We start from the raw sequence: 21,506 nt of genomic DNA, 5'->3' as shown, positions 1-21,506 counted from the left end.
TGAAATTATATTATTATTATAAATATGAAGAGGTAGAATTCTATTTTTACTATGAAAAAAAATATTTCCTGGTCAGCAAGAAATCAGATATCAACAGCCTGCTACACAGCCACATTTGTCATCCCCTTGGTATTCTCACTGGCGTTCCCTCTGCACTTTTGGAGGCTGGTGATGACTGCAGGTGGCATGTGGCGGGTCAGTGAGGAGCACTCTACGAAGGCAGTAGCTTCCATGCCACTGATCAGAAGTAGGACCACACGCTCATAACAGAAACAGAAAATGGTTTACTGCAGTATTACAGCAATACCGAGGGCTCGGCCAGGAGTGTATGGGAATTATCTAACGGCCAGGTTGGCAAGCAGTACAGACAGAAGTAAGAGGCTACTACGATCTGGAGTATATACGCTGAGCAGAGTAGTGCTAGTGGAAAGGGTTACAGTTCTCTAAAACCTCAATTAATCCATATCTGAATAACACAATATGTGGTAATCACCCTGCTGCTTTGATGTGCAGCTGTCGTTTTCCCCACCTCACGCTACTGAGTTGCTGCAGCAGTTATGGCTAGCGGCATAGAATGACACCACAGTCTTTTTTGCAGACTAGATCCTTTGCAACTCTTAGGGCTTATGTAAACGTTATTTTAATTCACCAAAGATCTCATCAAAGCCCAATGCACAGGGTTAAATTGCACCAGTAAGATCAAAATCAAGCACTATGCTGCTGGTTTTGTCTGCATCTGAGCAAATGGTTGCGACACCATCCTACAGAAGAAGAAAAAACCCTGTCTTTGGCACACATGCTCACAGTGTGCTCAGTGTGTAATAAGGGTGTGTGAGATCATCTCTGCTATTGTCTGTGACACTTTAAGTAAACGCCCGGGGACTTGTTCTGCACTCCCTAGTGTGATGTATTTTTAAACACAAAGACTTGCTATAGGGAACAGCTTCTTAAAGATGTCACATTAAGGTCAAAGAACCGACGCTAAGAATACTGATTCATTTCCTAAAATGGATAGATCATTCACAGACACACTGAAGTGTTTGTTGCCTGATTGTGACCTTTTTTTGACCTTTTTTTTTTTTTTAAGATGCAGGATTATAGCAAGTTTTCTCTTTCATTATTCCCTCTGGTTGCACAAGGCAGGTAAAAACATAGTGCCTGTTTCGGTGTCCTAGTACAACAGGGTGCAGAGGAGTCAGAGCACACTCTCCAAACTTTCCTAGCTACCGAAAGAAGCCTAGCTGTGGATTAGTGCTTTATCTGTCCCGACTAAAGTTCTGCAAGCTTTCAGTCCACCTTTTGTATTACAACGTGCCTATAGTTAGTTATGGTTAAACAAGCAAAAGGATCGTACCTTTAACCAGCATCATGGTGCCATTTCTATTCACTGAGAGGGAAGGGGAATTTTTCAACACCCCAGCACATACATATATATCACTGTCGTTCTTCCATAGGTTGTGTAGAGTTATCACTATTTTCTTTTCTTCCTTTGAATACTCCAAGCGATTAGCAAAAGCAGGAAAAATAGTTGAATTATTCTGACTTGAAACATACAGCACTCTTTCAGGTTGCATGTGAGTCTTGAGCAAGTAGATCCCTTCATCTGAGCTCCTCCACGCACAGGTAATGCTGACAGACTGGCCTTGCTGCGGATTGACATAGAGTGGTGACTGCTCAACAACTCCACTGTTTTTTCCTAAAAACAAGAGACATTAATGGCTACTACATACTTAACGCACTGCATTTTCACTAGGGAGCAAATACGGAAGTCAAAGACAGAAAGAACAGACCACAGAAATTGAGATAAAGTTGTTTGGTTTTTTTAAAGGCTACCTTTATGCATGCCTTGAGAAGAAAGATACATGTCTGGCATGTTCTCCTGCCCCAGGATCTGACAGTAGGACTGACTGAGCACGTTTAGCTGGTTGTAAAGAGCCTCCACCTACCTAAAAAATGCATACACTGAACTCTGCTAAGGGAATACAGCTTCATCAGCGTGCCCTTGACACATGGATTGTTGCCTGCTTTCTCAATTAAGAAAGGAAGAGATTAAGCCATAGAAACATCTGGGGACTACTGGTCTGGATGAAATCATACAATACGGGTGCCATCAGTGTTGAAAACAGACTTCAAAAAGCAGTTATTAATGACTTGCTGTCCAGCTGTGAAGACATTTCACTGAGTACCTCTGAGGACATTCCCTGTTCCTTTTGACATTATCATTAACGGGGATGCGGGAATAAAGACATAACTTATCACATTTGTACAAAAGACAATTCTGGGAATGTTGCAAGCATTTTAGAGAAGAGGATCAGAATCAGAGAGAGGTACAAAGTTATTTAATAAAATAATTTGGAGAAACAGAACCGAATCAACAAGATGGAATCCATTTAAGAAAACAGCCAACTAGTTTGAAAAGAGAAGCCTAAGGAAGGACGAGATAAGTCTTCATAGATATCACGGACTATTGCTCATCCAGCAATTAATTAGGTTTTGCATGCCTTGGGGATGGGAAAGGAAGAAAACTCTGTAATTTTTGGTAAAGATGTTTTAAAGATGTTTTTAGATGGTGTCATCAGAATGGTAGGTACATAGAAGAATAAGCTGCCAAAGATTATTGTGGACTCAACCCTCTTCTACCAAGAAAAAAACCCGAACAAAAACAAACAAAAAAACCCCAAGAAGACAGAAAGATTCTTCCCCTAACCAGAAATTACTGTCAAAAGCAGAACTTGTGCCATTCATCAACTGTTTATTAAGAGAAAAAACTCACATCCCTTTACCCACTGATGCCCAACTTGCAAACCCTGCCTAGCACCAGCTTCCCAATTATTATCAATTTGTCATTTAAGATGAAATAGTAAAAACAAAAGAGATTTGCAAAAAACGCTACCAAAAAAAGGGGCTCATTGCTTTGCTAGTTATTCAAGACGATCTGACTGACTGTTTTGGAAAGAGCTATGGGTCTTCGCTGTTTCCAAACTGGTGCAGCAACCTCTGACTCATGTGAAAACCCGTAGTTAGGATTAAATTAGTCATGAATTGATGTTCTAGGGGGTTTCCTGGTGCTGTTTTACCTAATGTGTTTTCTTCATCTTTTCAGGGAACAGACCCACACTTTCCTTCAATTCAGTACACTACCTGAGCAGATACGGGTAAAGTTCTGTCAGACTCTCCCTCCCATTATGCTTTCTTCCAATCTTTGAGTTAAAATATATATCTGTATTTATTAATTCATGACATAAAAGGTGGAATTGCAATACCTTTCACCACTAATATGGTTGTCTTCCCATTCAGCTTTTTGTGACTGCCATTGCTTGAAACGTAGTTAGTGCATAGGTAGATATTGGAATCAGATTCCTGTAAATTGCGCAGAGTTATCCTGAGATTCCTTCCTTCTTTTGAATACTCAATGCGATTAGTGAATGCATCGTTTATAAATGAAGAACTGGTCTTGGAAAAAAAAAGCACATTGACCTCCCGTATGCTAGTTCTCAAGTACATTCCCACTGTATTTTCTGAACCTGAGCAAGTTATGCTGATGGAGTCTCCTTCCGAAACACTGATAATGTCTGCTGACTGTTCATTTTCTCCACCTAAAAATAAGAAATGCAATTGAAATTATAATCTCAGAGTTGTTCTTGATCTAGTAACATCAAAGTAGTTTTCAAAAACTCCTCCGTCGACAGAACCGCTCTGTAAGACTAGACCATAGTCTTCCTAGCCTGGATATATCATCTCTTGGCTGTCCTGAAACCTGTAGTGCCTTTCACGCCTATTGACTTGTGCAACTTGACGACTCCCCAAAGCTTAAAAGGCCTTGGCAAAAAAAGTGGTTACTGTCACTCATGCAAAAAATTTAGTCTGCTCTGTAGATTTCCAGTATAATCCTATTAGTTTTCAAAATAGAAGCTTCATCGAACTCAGTCCAATAATTGGAGCTGGTTGAGGATCTAAATCTGGAATTCAAAGGTATCAAAAAATGGCAGAGAATGGAAGAAAATTACACATTTTCTTTCCTTTTTTTTTTTTTTTTTATTTTAGAAAGGAGGCTTTAGCAACGTCAGGAAACTGGATAGTGTAGCCTCTTAGGAAGAGAACTGCAGAAGGAATAACTCCAGCCTATAACCAAGAAACAAAAGTATAAAAATATATAATGAGACCCTTTGAGTTCTCTAATGACCTCAATATCAAAAGAAACTGAATAGTAAGTACTTATGCCATGAATACCAAGGAACAGAGGGATCAAATGGGAAACATCTGAAAGAAATTACATTACAACATTACAAGCAGGGAAGAAAAATAAAATATAGAGTATTGCATATCTAGGACAAACATAATATAGAAAGGGTAGAATTATTCAGTGTTGACAAGCAAATTAAGGATACCTACATACTTAAAACAATTTATTTTAATAAGGGAACGAACACACAAGTCAAACACAGAAAGGACAAATCACGGGAATTTAGATACAGTAGGTCAATCCAACGTGACCAGACAACAAGGGCATTCCTTCTACAGCACTTAGAGAAGGAATTAAGGTAACCCAAGAGCTGTCAGCAGTTACCTTCCAAAGCAGAAGAGAAATGGGGTGATGGAGGAGGCTGGAGAAGCGCAGAGCACTCAGCCTTAACAAGCAGGGAAGGAAAGCCCAGGAAATTCAGTTCCATCAGCCTAATTCTAAGCTGACCTGTACTTATGTGATCTAAGAGCCCAAGCAGCTAATGAGAAGCAGCCTCAGCCCATCAATTGTTTTCTCCAAAAGATCAGCGTCGAAGTTCAAGAACTAAATTATATTTGCGGAAATCAGCATTGACTCCTCAACAACCACTAACTAAAGAATGGTAAAAACACTCAAAATAAATGCACTTACCAGAACCTTCCTGGTATGACATACCTTCCTTTTAGACATACTGATTTATGGATAAAATATTTTTCTTAAGTCACCAGCCTTTCCGGTTATTGTCAGTGGTCATGGGGGGAAAAGGGCTGACTGTTTGGAGAAATCTTTTTCCTCAGCTAGTTTTCCTCAAAGATTCACACCGTTTTCCCCAAGTGTGCCTCCAGCTTGTACTCTCGCTAGCTACAACACTATTTAGCAATGGACATTTCTAGTAAGGTTTTATTGCACCTTCAATAATTACGTCCCTAGTAAATATCAATATTCATTTCTATCCAGTAGTGGGCTCCCCCTGTCAGCCTTAAGGATACGGATGCAGTTCATGCTGAACTACTGGGAAAACAACTTCCACTCTTTCTACAGAGAGCAATTCTATATGGAAAAGTTCTGATCACAATAATTATCTTTTTATTTTTCTAAAAACTATAAATTCTAAATTCTATAATTTCAGAGAATGTTTTTCAAAGTTCCACCTGGTTTTGCTAATGGTGAATTTGACAGGAATCTGTTTGAAACAATAGTCTAAGGTGGGAAAAAGACAAAGAAAACACTGGAACTTGTGAAATGTAAAAGCATCTATGTTGTACGTACCGTTCTGGCCAGGGAAGCACGGGAGAAGCAGAAGAAAGAGGGATGCAGCTGGGAGATGTGATATCCACAGCATTTTCAAAGGTCTTTTTTAGCTGTTCTCGATGAGTTAAAGACGTGAAGAAAGGGTTGTATGCTACAAGTTGGCCTGTTTTCTTACAGCTACATCGGTTGTCTACTAAAAGACTTGAGCAACTTGTCTCTTTTGCCTTAGTATCACAAAGAATGTGACAGAGAGGGGGCTGAGAGATTTCTCTCAAGAGGTGTATCTTGGTTTTGACTTCACACTTAAAACGCCCACGGTTTCCTACCACTGAACAACCCCAACCCTGAGGGCAGAATTAGAAAGAGTATCAATGGTGAGCACCTACCTTCCCTTTTCAGTCAACTGAGAAAAACTAGGCTCAAGGTTGCTCTCCACAGTGCCAAAGTCAGGCAATTATCTCCCTGTTGTGGCCTTACTGGAAATGTAGACGGCTTGGTATCAGTTCAGTCTGTCAATGTTCCCATGGACTTAGCAGGCTGCCCGGCTGGTGGCTGCAAATACAGAAGTCTTGGCTTTGTAAGGAGCAAGTGGATGAGAGGTGCTCCACTACTTTAGGTAAAGCTTAATTTATTATACAAAGCCTGCTAACAAAACTGCAGGTTTGAGCTGCATCTTGGCAATGACAATGCGCATCATTTCCAAGCAACAGCATGGTACGTACCTCCCCCGTGCCTCCTGGCTTCACATTTAACAATACGTTCTGTGTGTCTGTAGCACACAAGAGCTGCCAGCCGCCAGCAAAAGGAAATCTCAGCCGCAATTCACAGGTACCTCCTGCTCCCTCCCTGATATGATGAAAAGCTCTTCTTGCAGGCACTGCTCTCTGTGTGAATACATAGGGAAAGGGGCTGTTTCCAAAGAGTTTCTGGAATGCTCGAAAGCTTAGAAATTTCATCAATTATTGGAAAAAGAGAGTTCAGGAAGGCTGTGAAATGACCTTTCAGTTAGCCCTACAAAGGCACACTACTGGATACAAAAGCAGATGCCAGGAGACATCTGTCAGGAGACTCCCTGTCTTTGCTTTTGCAATATTTAAGTGAATTGACAATAATACTGGATTATGAGTTTGGGAATCACGATGGCGATATTTTGTAAAGGAGATTAAGATAGCAAATAACAATACGATCAACACAGGGTTACCAATGAACAGCCAGTTTTTAAGTTGATGTTTTATTATGATGATTATAGTAACAAAAACAATTTAAATCATTGAAGTTACAGCTATCAAATTATGGCATTTGGTGAGTCAGACCTCTTAATATTTGCCTATATTTTTCTATTGCAAAAGAACACAACGCAGTTGCTTAGAACAAACAGTGTAGATCTTTAAAGCTCTTTATAAGAGTTTTTCCTGGGCTGTGGGATGATTGGCGTCTACCAGCACAGCACAACTCAGGAGGGGCAAAGTGAAAGAGTTGGTAGTGATGCCTCGGAACACCACAGCAGAAAAAAAAGACACGTAAAACAAAGTGTGCTTCAGTGAGCTGTAAAGATCACAAGGCTTGCATCTCGTGACTAATTTTGCTAAGCCACTGTCACTGGGTAGAGGTGTCCAAATATAACCTTTCTTCTCAAAACATGTCCAGCTCTCTGTCCCCAACTGGTGTCAAAGAGTAGAAATTAAACCTGCGCATCATTAAACCTGAATCCCTGAAGTTAATACAACGTGAGTTCTCAAATATCACTTTGTCTTTTTTACAAAGGACTCAAAATCTGAGTTTACACCAAAACCACCCAGTGTCAGCCTTCAATTTGAACACCATATATATACACACATATAGATTTTTCAACACATAGACACATTTATTTTTCTCATTAAAAGACCACACAAAAGAACTGCCATGGCCTGCAATTTTAAGGCAATATTTTTCTAGATAGAGGAAAATAATGCGTACATCACTGGAAATCTCCAGAAGCACAGTATACGGCTCGATTGTGTAAGCCAGAGCACTTGGCACTTCCTCAACGGCACCCACAGCGACAACGTACAGCAGAGGGGAACTAGCTGCAGTGGGGTCATAAAGTGAAAGGTCCATACCCGACATGAGTGGCCTTTTCCCAGGCTACAGCAGCAGATACGTTATTTTCTCCAAAAATTATGGCTTTTATCCCAAACAAACCTCTTCCTCACTCCTTTTGGACACAGCTGTACTCTGTCGAAAGCTTACAGCAGTCCTGTTCTGGGAAAAAACAGGAACTGCAATTGTGCTGAAGTGCTGTATAAAGAGGAGAAGTGTTTTTCCTTCTTCTCTATATCCTTGAGCAGTCTGGACTCTTTACAGATACCCTTAGCTTTAGCTTATTGAATAAACATATTATAACATTCATCACGATATAACAGATTTCCCAACTGGATCAGCCAAAATAACATACTCAGTAAATACGCAAAAGCCTTTGAATAGCCAGGGATTGCCATCTCTTCATGAAGTTTTGACTGCATTCCACCACATTAAAATTGAAAAGACAAAATCCAACAAATAAGCTGAGCGTGGAGTTAAAAGGGTATCTTAGATCAGCATGAGTGTAAAGCCCCGACTGGGGAGCGGAGAAAAATCCCAACACATAACAGCACTAGTCTCCTGTGCCAAAAAAGAACACAATTTAAGCACAGAGGTTTTTCTGTATTTCTAAAACTAATTAATAACATTTTTTTTGATGTCTTTCATGATGAACTTTCCCTTTAGATGTGATTGTAGCAAATTTCAAGAGTCACATGTCATCCTACACCCTTTGAGATTTCCTGCTGGAAGTTTCAGCTGGTCTATGGGTAATTAAATCATGTCAAAATGATTCACTAAGTATTCATAGTGCTTCAGGGATCTGCTTTTCCAATTGTGCTGCTGGTGACTTTTGCTCAAAAGCCTGATACTAGATTAGGTCTAATGCAAACTTTTGAGGATTTATTCAAATCAAGCGTAGATGATAAATCATTTGAAGATGACATACTGCCAGTGAACTACCAAATGGGGATCCCTGAAGTGCAGAATTTCATCACACGCTGTCTGCATGCAGGATACCCAAACCTGTCTTCAGATGCAGAAATACTGCAGTCTTTTCTGATAGGTTCCTGTCCACTGGCATTACTGTTGAAAGTATCGTACAATAAAATCGCCAGTATTATGACCTAATTTGTCGGGGAGGTTGATATCATACTTCTGTTCAGGCTGGGAGGGGGCTATGGCCTCCATGACCCAATGCCATTTCTGAGGGAGCTGGATATAGCCCTCACATCCACCCTTGCCCAGGAACGAGCACACACAGGAGATGTCCTCACCCTGCATGTGGCTGGCAAAATCAAACATCTATTCAAAACGCCAAAGCCCTCTAAGTCAACAAACCAATCACCTGTACAAAATGCTTTTTTCGATCTAGAGACTACCTCGGAGTTAAAAAAATAAAGACTCATAGGCGTGCTATCGCATTACAAAATAGAAGACATGCAGAGAACATCTGCCTCAGGGTTCATAGATCCCTCCTGAGCACAGATACAGTTCTCTCAAGAATTTCAGATGAACTGATAGTTTCAGTCATGAAAACCACTGAGAGAATTCAGCTGGCTTAAACTCGTGCTGCTGAGCCAGCTGCACGTCTTGCGATGACTGCTGTCCTCAGCGGAGCACCAGGAGAGGACGGGAGATCCAGGGATCTTCTCGTGTTGCTTGTGAAGGCCTGGAGCTGGACGACTGTGGCAATCACAGCCCTCAGTGAATGCGTAGATGTGGTGAAGGTATGTTTGTGAAAACTACCATGAGGTCTCGTATAAAATGAGCTGAAGAAATTCGGATGAATGCTGTATGTCATTACTGAGGAGTATGCTGCTGGAATAGAGGCATGGTTTTCCCATTTGTAGATCTTTTCCAAATAGATGTGAAGTTTTTCACGTCAGGAAGCAGTTTGTTTTTTCTATCAGCTGCAGAATTGAAGGAAAAAGATCTGTGAGACCACCAAAGGCACAAGTTGATTTCACTGATATAACCCAATTGCCTGTATTTATGCTCAGAAATCTGAAGTGTAAAGTCCTCAGGGCAGCTACCTTGTTCCAATTGCTACTGATGTCCCACTCCTTGCTCTGAAAGGTGAAAGAACTGCAGCTTCTTTGTACAGCAAGTTCATGGCATCTCTGCTGAAACGCTGCCCCGTTGCTGTGGCCCATCAGCCTTTGCCTTAGAGGGGCTCTAGGACAGGCCTGAAACATCACCGAGCGTTACACCACAGGGCAGGACCTCAGGAGAGCCACTAGCGGTCAAATTTTTACCTATCACATCAATATATCAATATGTCTTAACATAACAACTGCAGTGAAATGACAGTTGTGTTATCTTAGTGGGTTTTGCAAGCACTTGTGCAACTCTCGTTTTTCACAGATAGCCTTGCGTTTTCTCTAACTGTAGATGTGCAAACATCTCAGCTAGTTCCCATTGGCTTCCTTTAGAGTTACCAGAGAGAAACAGGCACCTTCACAGGGTTATTCATCTGTTTCATCTTAAAACCATTTTAAGGCGAGATGAATCACCTTCAAGACAGCTATTTCTCTCCTTTCTCTAGACAGAGAGCACAGGATAAAAATCTTGAACTTTAATTAACTTCTAACCAATAAGTTAACCAAATTCAGACTTAGAAATCTAATTCTTAAACTTCTAGACGGAAACAAGCAACATTTGTTTCTAAAGGATGGACTAGTTCAGTAACTGAGAGGACATCTCTCAGCTTCTGGCCTTACACGAGGTCCCATAAACCCTGGAGCCAAGTTGGCTACAGGATATAGGGGGGGATCAAGGGGCGTCTGTAGAAATGCGTAAATGATCCACACACGAGTACTAGAACCACTGCAAAGTCATGTAGGGGCTAAAATCTATTGACTCAGACTTGATGCAGGGAGGAAACGGGCATCCACTGAACACGGTCCTAGTAAACACATCTAGTTCTTCACTGAACACCCTCCTGCCATTGTAGTAATGCGATTTCAGCATTTACCAGAATTAAACCCCAAGAAGTAAAATCTTACTATTAAAAAACTGGTGGATCGCTATGATACGTCCTAGGAAAACAATAGCAAAAAAAGTAGCAGCATTAGCAAGGATTTACTTAGAAGACTGAAAAGTAACAGACTTGCAGTTGTTTTTTTCCTAATTTATATTTGTCTGAAATTCCTGAGCAACTCATTGGTATCCATCTCAAACAGATCCACAGGCCTTGTGTTTTGTCCACAAATCCCACCCCGTGTGGCAGGTGTGATGCTTTGCCATATGACAGCACAGTTGCATCCCAAGTTCTATACTCTGTTGCAGCACAACTGTTTCAGAAGAGGTGGTTTCATATTATCTCACTTCAAGAATGCCACAGTCTCTGTGTCATGATGGAGGAGGGAAGAGCAGAGTGCGATTCCGAGGAAGGCAGGTATTTCCAGAAGATTTTATTCACATGACTCCCTAGTTACTCCTTAGAGCCTATCCCAGCCCTTTCCATGCATATTAGTTTACAAACCAAACTCTTCCCTTGGATGTATCACAGAGAATATTCTGTCTTAAATTAAAATTGGCTCTTTAGTGGGCAGAGCTGTGAGTGGGAGCCACTCACCCAAAGGACCTGTCAGCCCACGTCTGGATGTTCAGTGGTCTCCTGAGCTGTGACATGTCTCTGCAGAGGAAGCTGCCCAGAAACGTTGCAGTCCAAGACTGCTCCAAGGCACTGGATCCCACCGAGGTAGGGCTGAGTGATGCAATCACTTATCTGTATTACTGTACCAGCCAGGAAATGTATTCTGGGCTTAGTTTTCATAATAAAGTCAGCTGACTGGGGACTATGCCATGGCACTAAATGCAGAGGTGGAGTTCATACCAGCTGTCAAGCCCAGCCTCCCCTTCACTGTGAATATCACTTAGCAACTTCATAAACAATATTATGGAAATAGGATCCAGAAAGAAAACCCTGTATGCTTTTTCCACTACCAGCGCCGTTTGCAAGGCATGTTACCCATAGGAAACATCACATTTTGTCAGAATGTACCTTGGCCATTTCGGTTCTGTTGAACACAATACATTGCCAGTGCTGCTCCACAAGCCCCAAGAATCAGTATTGTGCTGATGATGCCAATGCTACTCTTTTCATCAACTAAAAGTTGAGGATCATCTGGAAAGTAGAAGAAAATAGAGTTCAAGTGAATCAAAGGACGTTTGCCAAGAAATGAGCTTGCCTCATAAGCACCAGCTAGGAAGAACTGGTGCTTCTGCAATGGAGGCCACAAAAGCTCATAATGAGAGAAGAACTGGTGAATGAGAGAACGAATAGCCTCTAGCTTAGGATCTCTTAAGGAAGATACCTGTAACAAAAGAATGACTCTATCAACATTCGAAGCAAATTCTTGACTCCCCACCACAACAAATACCTTTGAACTTCTCTCTCATCTGAAATAACCAAAAACAAGAGGTGCAAAGCCCATCCTTAACGACAGGTTCAAAGTCCACTAAGGAAATCCATTTTGACCATTTCTTAAAGACCTCAATGCACAGGAATTTAAACATATAAATATCTAGAAAGGTTATTTTAATACTTGTTTAATTTGGAAGTGAAATAATAGAATCATCCAGCGCACATTCAAAATTTACCAAAGAAGAAAACCCAAACAACACAGGAAAATGCAAAAGGCCATAGCTCTACCAAGGACTCCCCCCAGAAAAGGATAAATAGAGTTTACGTGTCCCAAGTAAAGACACCCTGTTTTGTCCATAAGCTAAGGAAGACAACAGGGATTTCTACAGTGAAAGAAATTTGGACAGAAAAATAAGTCTGTGTGACAACTGTCCTCTTAGTCTGGAGGTAAAGCCTCATTTATTATTTACTGGTGAGTGGAATTCTTGGAAACTTGTTGCACGCCCATCACGTACCGCCTTCCCCCAGCGTCCCCGCACCTAGAGCTACACAGCTATGGTTACAGAAACCTATACCTACGGGTATACATTTCCAGGAGTGGGAAGTGACACTGGCTAGGGGAAAATCCCCGAGTTTGGATGGCTACAGCATGTGTGGGTCCAAGGTGTGAATGTACAGTACATCCACCCCCCTCCATGTCAAACTCCAGCCACATCAAGATGTCTGGGCAAAACACTTGCAAAGCAAAGGCCAAAGAAACACGGGAAGAGACTAACCTAGATTTCCCTCATCAGGGATGTCAGCTGTTGATTTTCCAGTTTTCTCACCCAGGTAGCACTCCAGGGAACTTCTGGACTTTATGAGGTTTATCTGTGCTGTACAGCAAATTTTAGTGACGCTACCACTCACACTTGCTGAGGAAGCTAAAAGGGAAGAGAAATTTTAATATAAATATGGATCATTTGTAAGAGCTTCAATCAAGGGTTAAAGAGGTTAATATGTTAAAAAAGCGGATCCTTCATGTACCACAAAAAATTGGAGATTGCTACAATCATATTTAATTCACAAACTGTCCAAAGCAACCAGTCATCATTTAGATTTTCTTCTCACTAAAGCTGATGAACCGCTCTATGAACCAATAATGGAAATCTTCAAATTTGAGGAAGGCGAAAAAGTTTTCACAGGTAATTAAGAAAACCAAAACATTTGTAAAAAGCTTATCATTACCTTTTTGCATTTAAATTCTACACAAATAATAATCATGACAAAATTTTGCACCTTCCATTTACCCACAGGAACCAAAGAAGAGGAACAAGCAGCTGTATAAATCTCAGAGGTCGCAAAGTGCATCTCCTGCCCAGCCCGCATGCCACTGTGGCGTTATCTAACTCATTCCTCTTCTAAGAGGTGGGAAATGTACAGGCCATTATATTGAAAACTCCTTCCTACCTACACATTCCACACTCAGCACATCCACCAGTTACCCTCCCAAGGGATACAGGCTTCTATGTCTACAGCAATTTCCAGTTGTCACTCTGGATGTTTTAGTGTCACGCAAGCTTCACACAGTGGCAATGGCATGTAGATATTTTGCAATGGTAAGCATAAATCCAGGAGAGAAACAGTTTACACTGATTAGAAATTAAATACACAAGGAACTGTTAGGCTGAACAAAAGTATATGAAGGTTGAGAATTGGGCCCCCAACATAAGAAGGATATGGATCTGTTGGAGCGAGTCCAGAGGAGGCCACAAAGAAAATCAGAGGACTGGAGCACCTCTGCTGTGAGGACAGGCTGAGAGACTTGTTCAGCCTGGAGAAGAGAAGGCTCCAGGGAGACCTTAGAGCCCCTTCTAGTACTTGAAGGGGACCTACAGGAAAGCTGGGGAGGGACTCTGGATCAGGGAGTAGGGCGACAGGATGAGGCGTAACAGTTTTAAACTGAAAGAGGGGAGATTTAGATTGGATATTGGGAAGAAATTCTTTGCTGTGAGGGTGGTGAGCCCCTGGCCCAGGTTGCCCAGAGAAGCTGCGGCTGCCCCATCCCTGGAGGGGTTCAAGGCCAGGCTGGACGGGGCTTGGAGCAACCTGGGCTGGTGGGAGGTGTCCCTGCCCAGGGCAGGGGGTGGCACTGGGTGATCTTTAAGGTCCCTTCCAACCCAAACCATTCTATGATTCTATGATTTTTTTCTTGTTTTCTTCTGTCAGCAATAAGATTAAAAGGATGGTCTAAGCCAAACAAGAGAGGTGATGAAAGCCACTTTCAGAGAATTATCTATGGCCAGGAGGGCAAAGCCAAATATATATTCAGTCACATGTTGACTGGTGAAATGTCATTGACTCGGATGGAGTTCAACTAAATTACACCCATGCAACCTGACTCACCACGAAGTTTTGCCTTCTTGAAGCCATTTGATACATGTACTGACAGGCATTTTTATTGCTGAATTTTTTAGACTAGACCCAGATTTCAGTGTGTACTGCCTGAAGTAGATGGGATTCATATATTGCAAACTCGCACAGATTTGGACCTTGAGAATTGCTGTTGCCAATAAAAAAAAAAATCTTTATAAATCAGGGTCACATGAGTTTATCTAAATCTCTACTACTATAATTTTAAGCAGTTTGACCTGAGAGAATTTAAATTATTAATGACTTAATGACTTTTTCACAAAAGAAACTAATTTTGACAAATTAGTTTACTCATTAGCCTCGCTGTTTGCCCAAATATATAACAGTTCGGTTTCATAACCGGAAATGTGTTTTCCATGTGTTCATACGCAGTAGAGCATACCTCCAGAATTCACAATGCCACATGAGTCTCCTAGTCCGTGATTGTTCACCCAGAAGATGGCATAAATTCCCTTATAAGAAGTATTTTCTTGCTGAAAGCACATACTGATGCTTGTTTCATATATCCTCAACTGAATTGCTTCATTTGAAAATGTCTCATGTTGTGTTTCAGCAATTTTTGCAAAGCTTTCATAATTGCTTGGTTCACATGCCTCGATCTCACAGTCTTCACAATGGTAGACTGTCACATTTGTGTTGCCAGAGGAAGAGTCTTGTGTCGTCTCAGCAGGGTTGCCACTGGGCATGGCAGTATCTACATGAGAAAACAAAGACAAATTATTTTCTACTGGTTTTCTCCCAAGACTTTTAGTGTTAGAGAATAGGTTTGGTGGACAAACCTACCCATGGCTTAGGAGACATTGTCTGCCAATGGGCAATTTTTATATGGTACAGGGCCCAGTCCCCCAAATTAATTTTTTGGGTAGAAATACAACATAATTCCCCCATTGCTGCCACTGGGGTTTTAACTAGGAAGCTGGCAGCTTGGGAAGTGAGTTGAAAGACATTTCTCTTGTTGACCTAAGAGGTTCTCTGCCCAGACAGACCCAGATGAATCACCTGTTCTTATTTTTTTGCCTTCCAAACTCCTTGGCATAATGCTATCAGGTGTATCTCCAGCAGACATCCAGATCCCAGGACAAATGAAGTTCACAGCGGAGCTGCCAGACTACACCCAGCTAGATCCAGAGTCTCCCTGATGCAGTTCAGTGTTCCAGCAGGCAACAGGTCTACAGCCAAGCCACCACTCACCAGCAGCCTGGCTGAAGCACCGGAGTATGCTGGGGCTGGGTGCTGAGAGCTGACTCATTCAGACCGTCCTGGTAAAGAGCCAGTCCTTTGAGGGAGCGCTCACCTCATCTGATTTCAGACAGATCCAAAACGTTGCCCTTCCCAAGTTAGGTGATTGTGACAGGTCAAATAAATCAACCTTCACCTTCTTAATTCCTTTTCTCACCTTAGTGGATTTTGTGGTCTTAGTTTTAACTGGACACCACTGAGTTTTCTGATAACAGTTTAAAATTTTTTAGCTACTAGCGTGCAGTGAAAAGCAATGAGATCAAACAAGGAGACTCACTTGGACGGAGAGCTGCGATGGTCAGAAGCAGGAACCATAATGTCTTGAAGCGGGGAGAGTCCATCAGGCTGCTGCGTGTGCTCAGCTCCAACAGTGCTGGATGCTCTCCTAGATCCTCCACGATCCCAGAGCAGGCTCACCAGGCTCCTCCCTCAGTCATCTCCCTGTTTGAACATTAAACTCGGTGTTTAGCATCCATTATCTCATTCTTATTATCTTTCTCCATTCAAAAAAACAACAAACAAAAAAACCCAAACAAAACAACTTCCAGGCCAATTGCTGTAAAGCTTCTTCTTGCCAAGATAGCTGGAATACAGGCAGAGAAACACTCATGCTGCTCAGCTGCTACAGCACTCTGGCTTTTGCAAATGCCAAACTCATACCCTTTTCCATCTCTGGGTCAGTCACAGCAGGAGAAGACACATGGTCTTTCTGCAGGGAAAGAGAAATCCCTCCTGAGCCTGCTGGGCAGGAGGCTCCACGTCCAGGTCCTCCACGCTCCTCAAGCCAGTGGCCCTGCACACATCTTTCACTCGTTCATGCAACAAATAACATCTTGACTTGCTGCCACTTCCAAAACACACAAAAAATTAGACATGGAGGATGTTCTGTGCTGAATGAGTGTTTTGCTTGACCTAAGATGAAATATTTATTGTCAAATTAAAACTTATTTTTAATTTGGATGACCTGATAGGAAACATCTGTTCAAATTAAATACACAAACAAACAAACACTTAGTATTTCTTTCCAAAAAATGCCTTGGATTCAGTCACAAATTCATCCTCAATCATTCCAAGAAAACTGTGATGAATTTGTGAAATACGCTTTAGTAAAACACAAGTTTCACTTTCCAAAGAAGAAAGAAAAACAATCTGGAAAATTCACTTAACTTTCCTCCCTAGCCTAGCTCTGGAAAACACAAACTGCTTTGCTTCTAGGAGCTTTTCATTAGCAGCTTTCATTAAAACAACTTTTTTTTGGTATGTCACTACCTGAGAAGTACCTCAAGGAAGTTTCGAAATGAATTATGCATTAATTCCTAATTATGCATTAATTCTTTTCTTTTAAGCAGAAGTTAATGATTGCTTAACTCTCGTTATCTGTGTCAGTGTAGAGCTGCAGAAAGTCCCACCCCACTTCCCAGAAACTGATGAGACAGGAGGAAAACAAAACCTACACACCAAGCCTTTTCCGACAGGCGCCCGAGGCAATCTTTGAGACCATCTGCAGAATTTCCTGGGGAATACAATCTGGGCCCCCCTCCGCAGTGCCCCAAAGCTCTCGACACCCCCAGGCAGGGCCCAAGCCCAGGAGATGCTGGACCAAGCCGGGGTCCTGGCGCTACTCTATCCGCCCCCACAAAGGTGTGATCCATCCGCTTCCACTTCACACCACACGAGGGACCAATTCTTCCATTTTACGCAGGGGGCTCCTTCTCACCTATACAATCTTGCAAGAATTGCTTCTTGCCCCACCGAGGATTAACAACACTCAGAGCATCAAACGAGCGCAGCATCTTTTCTCATCCTCTTCCCATACATCTAAAAATAACTCCTGTCTTTTTGATTTTGGGTGGGTTTTTTTTTTTCAAAAACAGTTCACTCATTACTGACTTTATCCTGTTTCCTGCTGTGCAAAGCACCAGTTAGCAATGTCCCCTGTCCCCTGCAGGCGAGGAGAAAGCCAAAGGACTATCATCAACCACTGAACCACAGAACCATTTAGGTTGGAAAAGACCCCAAAAGAACATCGAGTCCAACTGTTAACCTAGCACTGCCAAGTCCACCACTGTACTATGTCCTTAAGTACCACATCTACACATCTTTTAAATACCTCCAGATTATTACACCTCCTTGTCCTCCTCGGAGCACCAGCCTGATGCAGTCCTCACCAGCTGCAGCACACCTGGCTGAGTTATTTGCCCAGAGACAATAAGTGATTTTTTTCCCCAGTAGTTTTCAGACCGAGGTCTGCACCTTCTGTCCTTGTTCCTTCTGTCTTCTCTTCTCTTTTGTGATCTTCTTGCCTCATCCTTGCCCCTCCTCTCATTGTGCTCAGAGGACATCTCCCTTCCTCTTCTCTCTGGTGACATTCCTTCCCACTGCCCCTCTTCTCTTCATTTTCAAAAGCCAGAACACTGTCCACCGAATCTCTGCCCCCTCCCACTGGTCGGTCTTAAAATCCTCTTTTTTGGCTGGTTTCTGAGCGTCTTCAGCTGTCTTGGCCACTTCCTGCCATCAGTTTTAAACTTATTTTAACAATAAAACACTCAAATCTAAAATGAAACATGCTCTTGGGATAGAAAAGATTTTTCATCAGGTTTTTTGCCTGTTTGCCTCTCTTTTCCAGGCAATAACAACCACGAGGAGCTGGAGTTCCTTCACCAACACACCCTGCTGACCAGCTTTTCCCCAGGTAAGACCTGACCCCATGAACAAGCCAACCTGACCTCCCTGGCAGGAGGAAGTGGATTTAACCAGAAAGAGAAAGTTGTAGAGCCCTAACAAGGTCTTTGGTTTTGTTTTAGAAAAGATCTATTTGCATAAAAATCACTACCCAAAACTCTCCAGCATTTCTGTCTCCCGAAACTTCATAGCAAACACAACTCGATAAACAACTCCAACGTTTGCCAAAAAAAGTCAGTTGGTCATTAACACAATAACATCATTTCTACCCGAGGAAAGGTCCTCTCTCCAAGTTAAAAGCTAAAGACACAGAATATTCTGGTCAGACACCTGCATTTTCTCACTCCGGCACAAGTTAAACCAGCTCATCACCTTTCCAGTGTGCATCCTCCCACCTACCCACCCCTGCCACCACCACAGCTCACCTGAGGCTGCCACTTCAGTGGGGACCCCGCGGTGACAGCGCAGGATGGGGGTCACCCAAAGGCCCGGCCGAGGAGGTGCGGAGCAGGGCTGCTGCCCCCGGGTCCCTCTCCAAGCCACCCTCAAGTGCAGTGACGGAGCCGTGAGATCCAGTGCTATTCCCCAACTGCACACACTGCATTCCCCTGCCCCGTCTCTCTCCTCCAGCCCACGGCCTGGGGGTCTACAGCTTTATAAGCACGTTAGTATATGGCTTGTATAGTCGGCCAGAACTGTCTTGGTGGAATGATTTTCAGAAAATATTTATTTGGTACCCAAAAGTATCCCATGGAGAGGATTTAAGTTTCAAACAGTCTGAAGAAAATAATTCTATAAGGAAGTAAGGAAGCAACAAATTAAAACCCAAAGAACTCAGAAGATCCTACAGATTCTATTTTCTACTCTAAGTTCCTTCCCAGAAAAGGAGCAGAATTCACAGATGAGCGAATTTGTGTATTACTTTCAGTACTGGTTCCACCTTGTTGATCTGCTGAAAACTGCTCTCAACAAGACTCTGCAATTAAAAAAACCCCACAAAACAAATACCGTGGGAAGAGATAAAACAGAGTGAGTCTATGTGTGCAGTTTGTTTACACAGCTCCAATAAGCCAATACCGAAAGCAATCAGCAGGACTCTGTGCTTGAGACAAAAAATCTCTGCAAAAATTCTGAGAGTAAAGTACAGGGCTCCCCAGCAACTGCTCTTAAAAATAATTTCCACAGTCACCATTAGAATACACTAATAACATTTTATTTTCTGCTTGCAGCCCCTTAAGGCAAGCAGCATGAACTGTTTCACTAGTTTAATTTCTTTTCTTTTAAAAGCAACATCCTTACTGACTGACACTTTCTGTTTTGGTTCTCAGTTTTGTTTTTTCTGAACGCAGAGCCACCAGGGCGCCCACAGGTCCCTTTGGGGAGCGGAGCAGTAGCCAGAGGGAAAACAAGGCACAATCAGCTCCAGCTTGAGTGAGAGCGTCTCACGGGAAAGGAAGAGAGCGGCAAAGATTTCTACTGCAACCCTCCTGGCAAATTATCCTTTATTTGCAAATATGACAGACAGGATGGCAATTTTGGAAAAGGGGATATAAGCAAAACATGCTAAGGAGCTAGGAGGAAAAAAAAAAATCACGTTAATTGTGTGTGGGAAAATTTATTTGGGAATTATATGAAGATGGAAATGTCTAACAAACTTATTCTATTACTTCTGTGGTCACTCACACATAAATTGCACAACTTAACAAAGCTGCTGGGTTTTCGCATTCACTTGAGCAATGTGAAAGCAGCGCAGAACTGTGTGAGTTGGCAGTCAGGGCTGTGAAAAGCGGTGTTAGTTATTTAGCAAGATCATGCACATGAGTAATAGATATTTTTCCTTATGGAGAAAATGTGAAACACATTAATCATTTCCCTTTTCACCGCAGACTGTTTCAGTGCCTGTTTCTAAAAGCCTACTCAAAAAGAGGAAACGGCAACAATTTGCAAGAGAAAAGGCTGGCTGTAAGACAGGACCCCTTAAAGAAGAAAACAGGGTGAGTACCTCCGAAGTTGTTTGCATCCATTCCTCTCCCCTTCTCCATGCGCCTGAGCAGCCTTTCCAGCTCCCGGGTCACTCAGCTCCTCTTCCACAGCCCTGCACAGGAGATGCAGAAGCCACTTGGATCCCAGAGTAAAAGGTTCATCACCGGCTTCCCCGTTCTTTAAAAAGTAACTGGATTTTCATTTTCAGTTTCGCTTGCTATGGGCCACAGGGCAGTGGTGCCACTCAGCGATGCAAACGAGGTAAGTCCACGCTGCTGCACGGGACTCTGCAGCTGGAAACTAGAGAAAAAAAATCACACCCCCAGAAAACCTCCCAGGAACCTGCTTATGGGGACCTGGGGAGCAAATCTGTCTTTCCACATACTGCGACAGTGATGTGAATGGACTGGATCCAAGATCTGCTCCTGGGTCTGCTACTAATTGCCGATGCACGGAGTCCCAGAGCCTCCAGCACGGAGCTGAGCTCAGTTTATTCCCCGGCAGGGATCAGTGTTGAAGGACACCCCGCCAAAACATGCATGTTTCAGCAGCACTTCTGCTCTTTGCCTGGATTTGTGCCCATCACGTAAGCCGGCAGGGGCAGTCGGGAACAGAGGGTTGGGCAGAGTGTTTGCACAGCCCCCAGTAAATCAAAGAAACCTTTCTAATTCCCAGACCTTTTGCAACTCAGGTAAAATAACGCTCAGTGCCCTCAAAGCACTTGGAGATTAATGCTGCACGTATTCATTTTTCAATGGGCCACTTTTACATTCATTCTTTAATAGAGGAAATGTTATTTATTAATTCTGACCATAGAATGAAGGCTTCAAGAACCTGTTCTGCAGTATTTCACACCCTCTGTGGTCTGCTGTGCTTCAGTTCATCTTCTCTGTAGGGGCTAATAGGGCTGGTGGGAGGCTTCTTTGAACAGAGCCTTCCTAATTTCATTTCTCTTGTCCCCTTCTTTCACGTAGGACCCACGCTGGCCTGAAAGGATCACCTCCAGCATGCATACAAGGCTTCTAGATCACTGGAGGCAAAGTTTAATACTGATAGCAGCAAGTCAAGAGGTGTATGCATTGGTTTCCAGGAGTGCAACACAAGCTGAAACAGCCACTCTCTCGGTAGGTCCCATGACTGCAAATTTTTCATTCCAGTCTGCTACGCTGGTTCTCAGCATACTGTTCAGCAGTGACTTCACAGCAAGCTTATGCTAAAAACAAATGTTTGCGCTATTCGCAAATAGTCCAGACTGCCAAATTCACACATACCAAAAAGAAAACAGGA

At 42.5% G+C, this 21,506-nt stretch overlaps 2 protein-coding genes across 7 annotated transcripts in view; both read right to left on the bottom strand.

Annotated features, from left to right (window-relative positions):
* The window catches only part of CD7 (CD7 molecule), a 214,967-nt gene extending 209,202 nt beyond the window's left edge, over positions 1-5,765 (bottom strand). For both annotated transcript variants that reach the window (XR_008469397.1, XM_054221508.1), the window contains exons 1-3: positions 5,492-5,765; positions 3,264-3,596; positions 1,355-1,696 (exon numbers count right to left, since the gene is read on the bottom strand). Coding sequence is in view for 1 of the 2 variants with exons in the window: in XM_054221508.1 (XP_054077483.1) it covers positions 1,355-1,696; positions 3,264-3,596; positions 5,492-5,564 (748 nt within the window). In the remaining variant the exon portion in view is untranslated. The remainder of the gene's footprint in view (positions 1-1,354; positions 1,697-3,263; positions 3,597-5,491) is intronic.
* Positions 5,766-6,688: 923 nt separating this feature from the next.
* On the bottom strand, positions 6,689-20,750 carry LOC128918023 (uncharacterized). Of its 5 annotated transcripts, XM_054221860.1 has the most exons (7): positions 20,605-20,747; positions 20,239-20,331; positions 15,832-15,995; positions 14,698-15,009; positions 12,680-12,826; positions 11,541-11,663; positions 6,689-9,444 (listed from the first exon to the last, which is right to left on the bottom strand). In XM_054221860.1, the coding sequence occupies exons 3-7, from the start codon at positions 15,893-15,895 to the stop codon at positions 9,335-9,337; spliced, it is 756 nt and encodes a 251-aa protein (XP_054077835.1). In that variant the 5' UTR covers positions 15,896-15,995; positions 20,239-20,331; positions 20,605-20,747; the 3' UTR covers positions 6,689-9,334. The 5 variants fall into 5 exon arrangements, with proteins under 5 accessions (XP_054077835.1, XP_054077834.1, XP_054077838.1 ...); XM_054221859.1 differs by having other exon boundaries at positions 20,239-20,750; XM_054221863.1 differs by lacking the exons at positions 20,239-20,331; positions 20,605-20,747 and adding an exon at positions 18,662-18,685.
* Positions 20,751-21,506: the final 756 nt, after the last annotated feature.

Source organism: Rissa tridactyla, chromosome 15, assembly GCF_028500815.1.
Source record: "Rissa tridactyla isolate bRisTri1 chromosome 15, bRisTri1.patW.cur.20221130, whole genome shotgun sequence".
NCBI lineage: Eukaryota > Metazoa > Chordata > Aves > Charadriiformes > Laridae > Rissa > Rissa tridactyla.
The sequence above is the reverse complement of the archived record's forward strand: the minus strand, read 5'-3'. Positions and strand labels throughout refer to the sequence as shown.

What these genes read in the sequence shown, in the direction of transcription:
- LOC128918023 (XM_054221859.1), bottom strand. Translation starts at nt 15,895, where the DNA reads ATGGACTCTCCCCGCTTCAAGACATTATGGTTCCTGCTTCTGACCATC. An exon ending in CATCGCAGCTCTCCGTCCAA is followed by an intron (nt 15,010 to 15,831) that starts GTGAGTCTCCTT and finishes TTTCTCATGTAG; the next exon opens with ATACTGCCATGCCCAGTGGC. An exon ending in TGGCATTGTGAATTCTGGAG is followed by an intron (nt 12,827 to 14,697) that starts GTATGCTCTACT and finishes CTTCCCTTTTAG; the next exon opens with CTTCCTCAGCAAGTGTGAGT.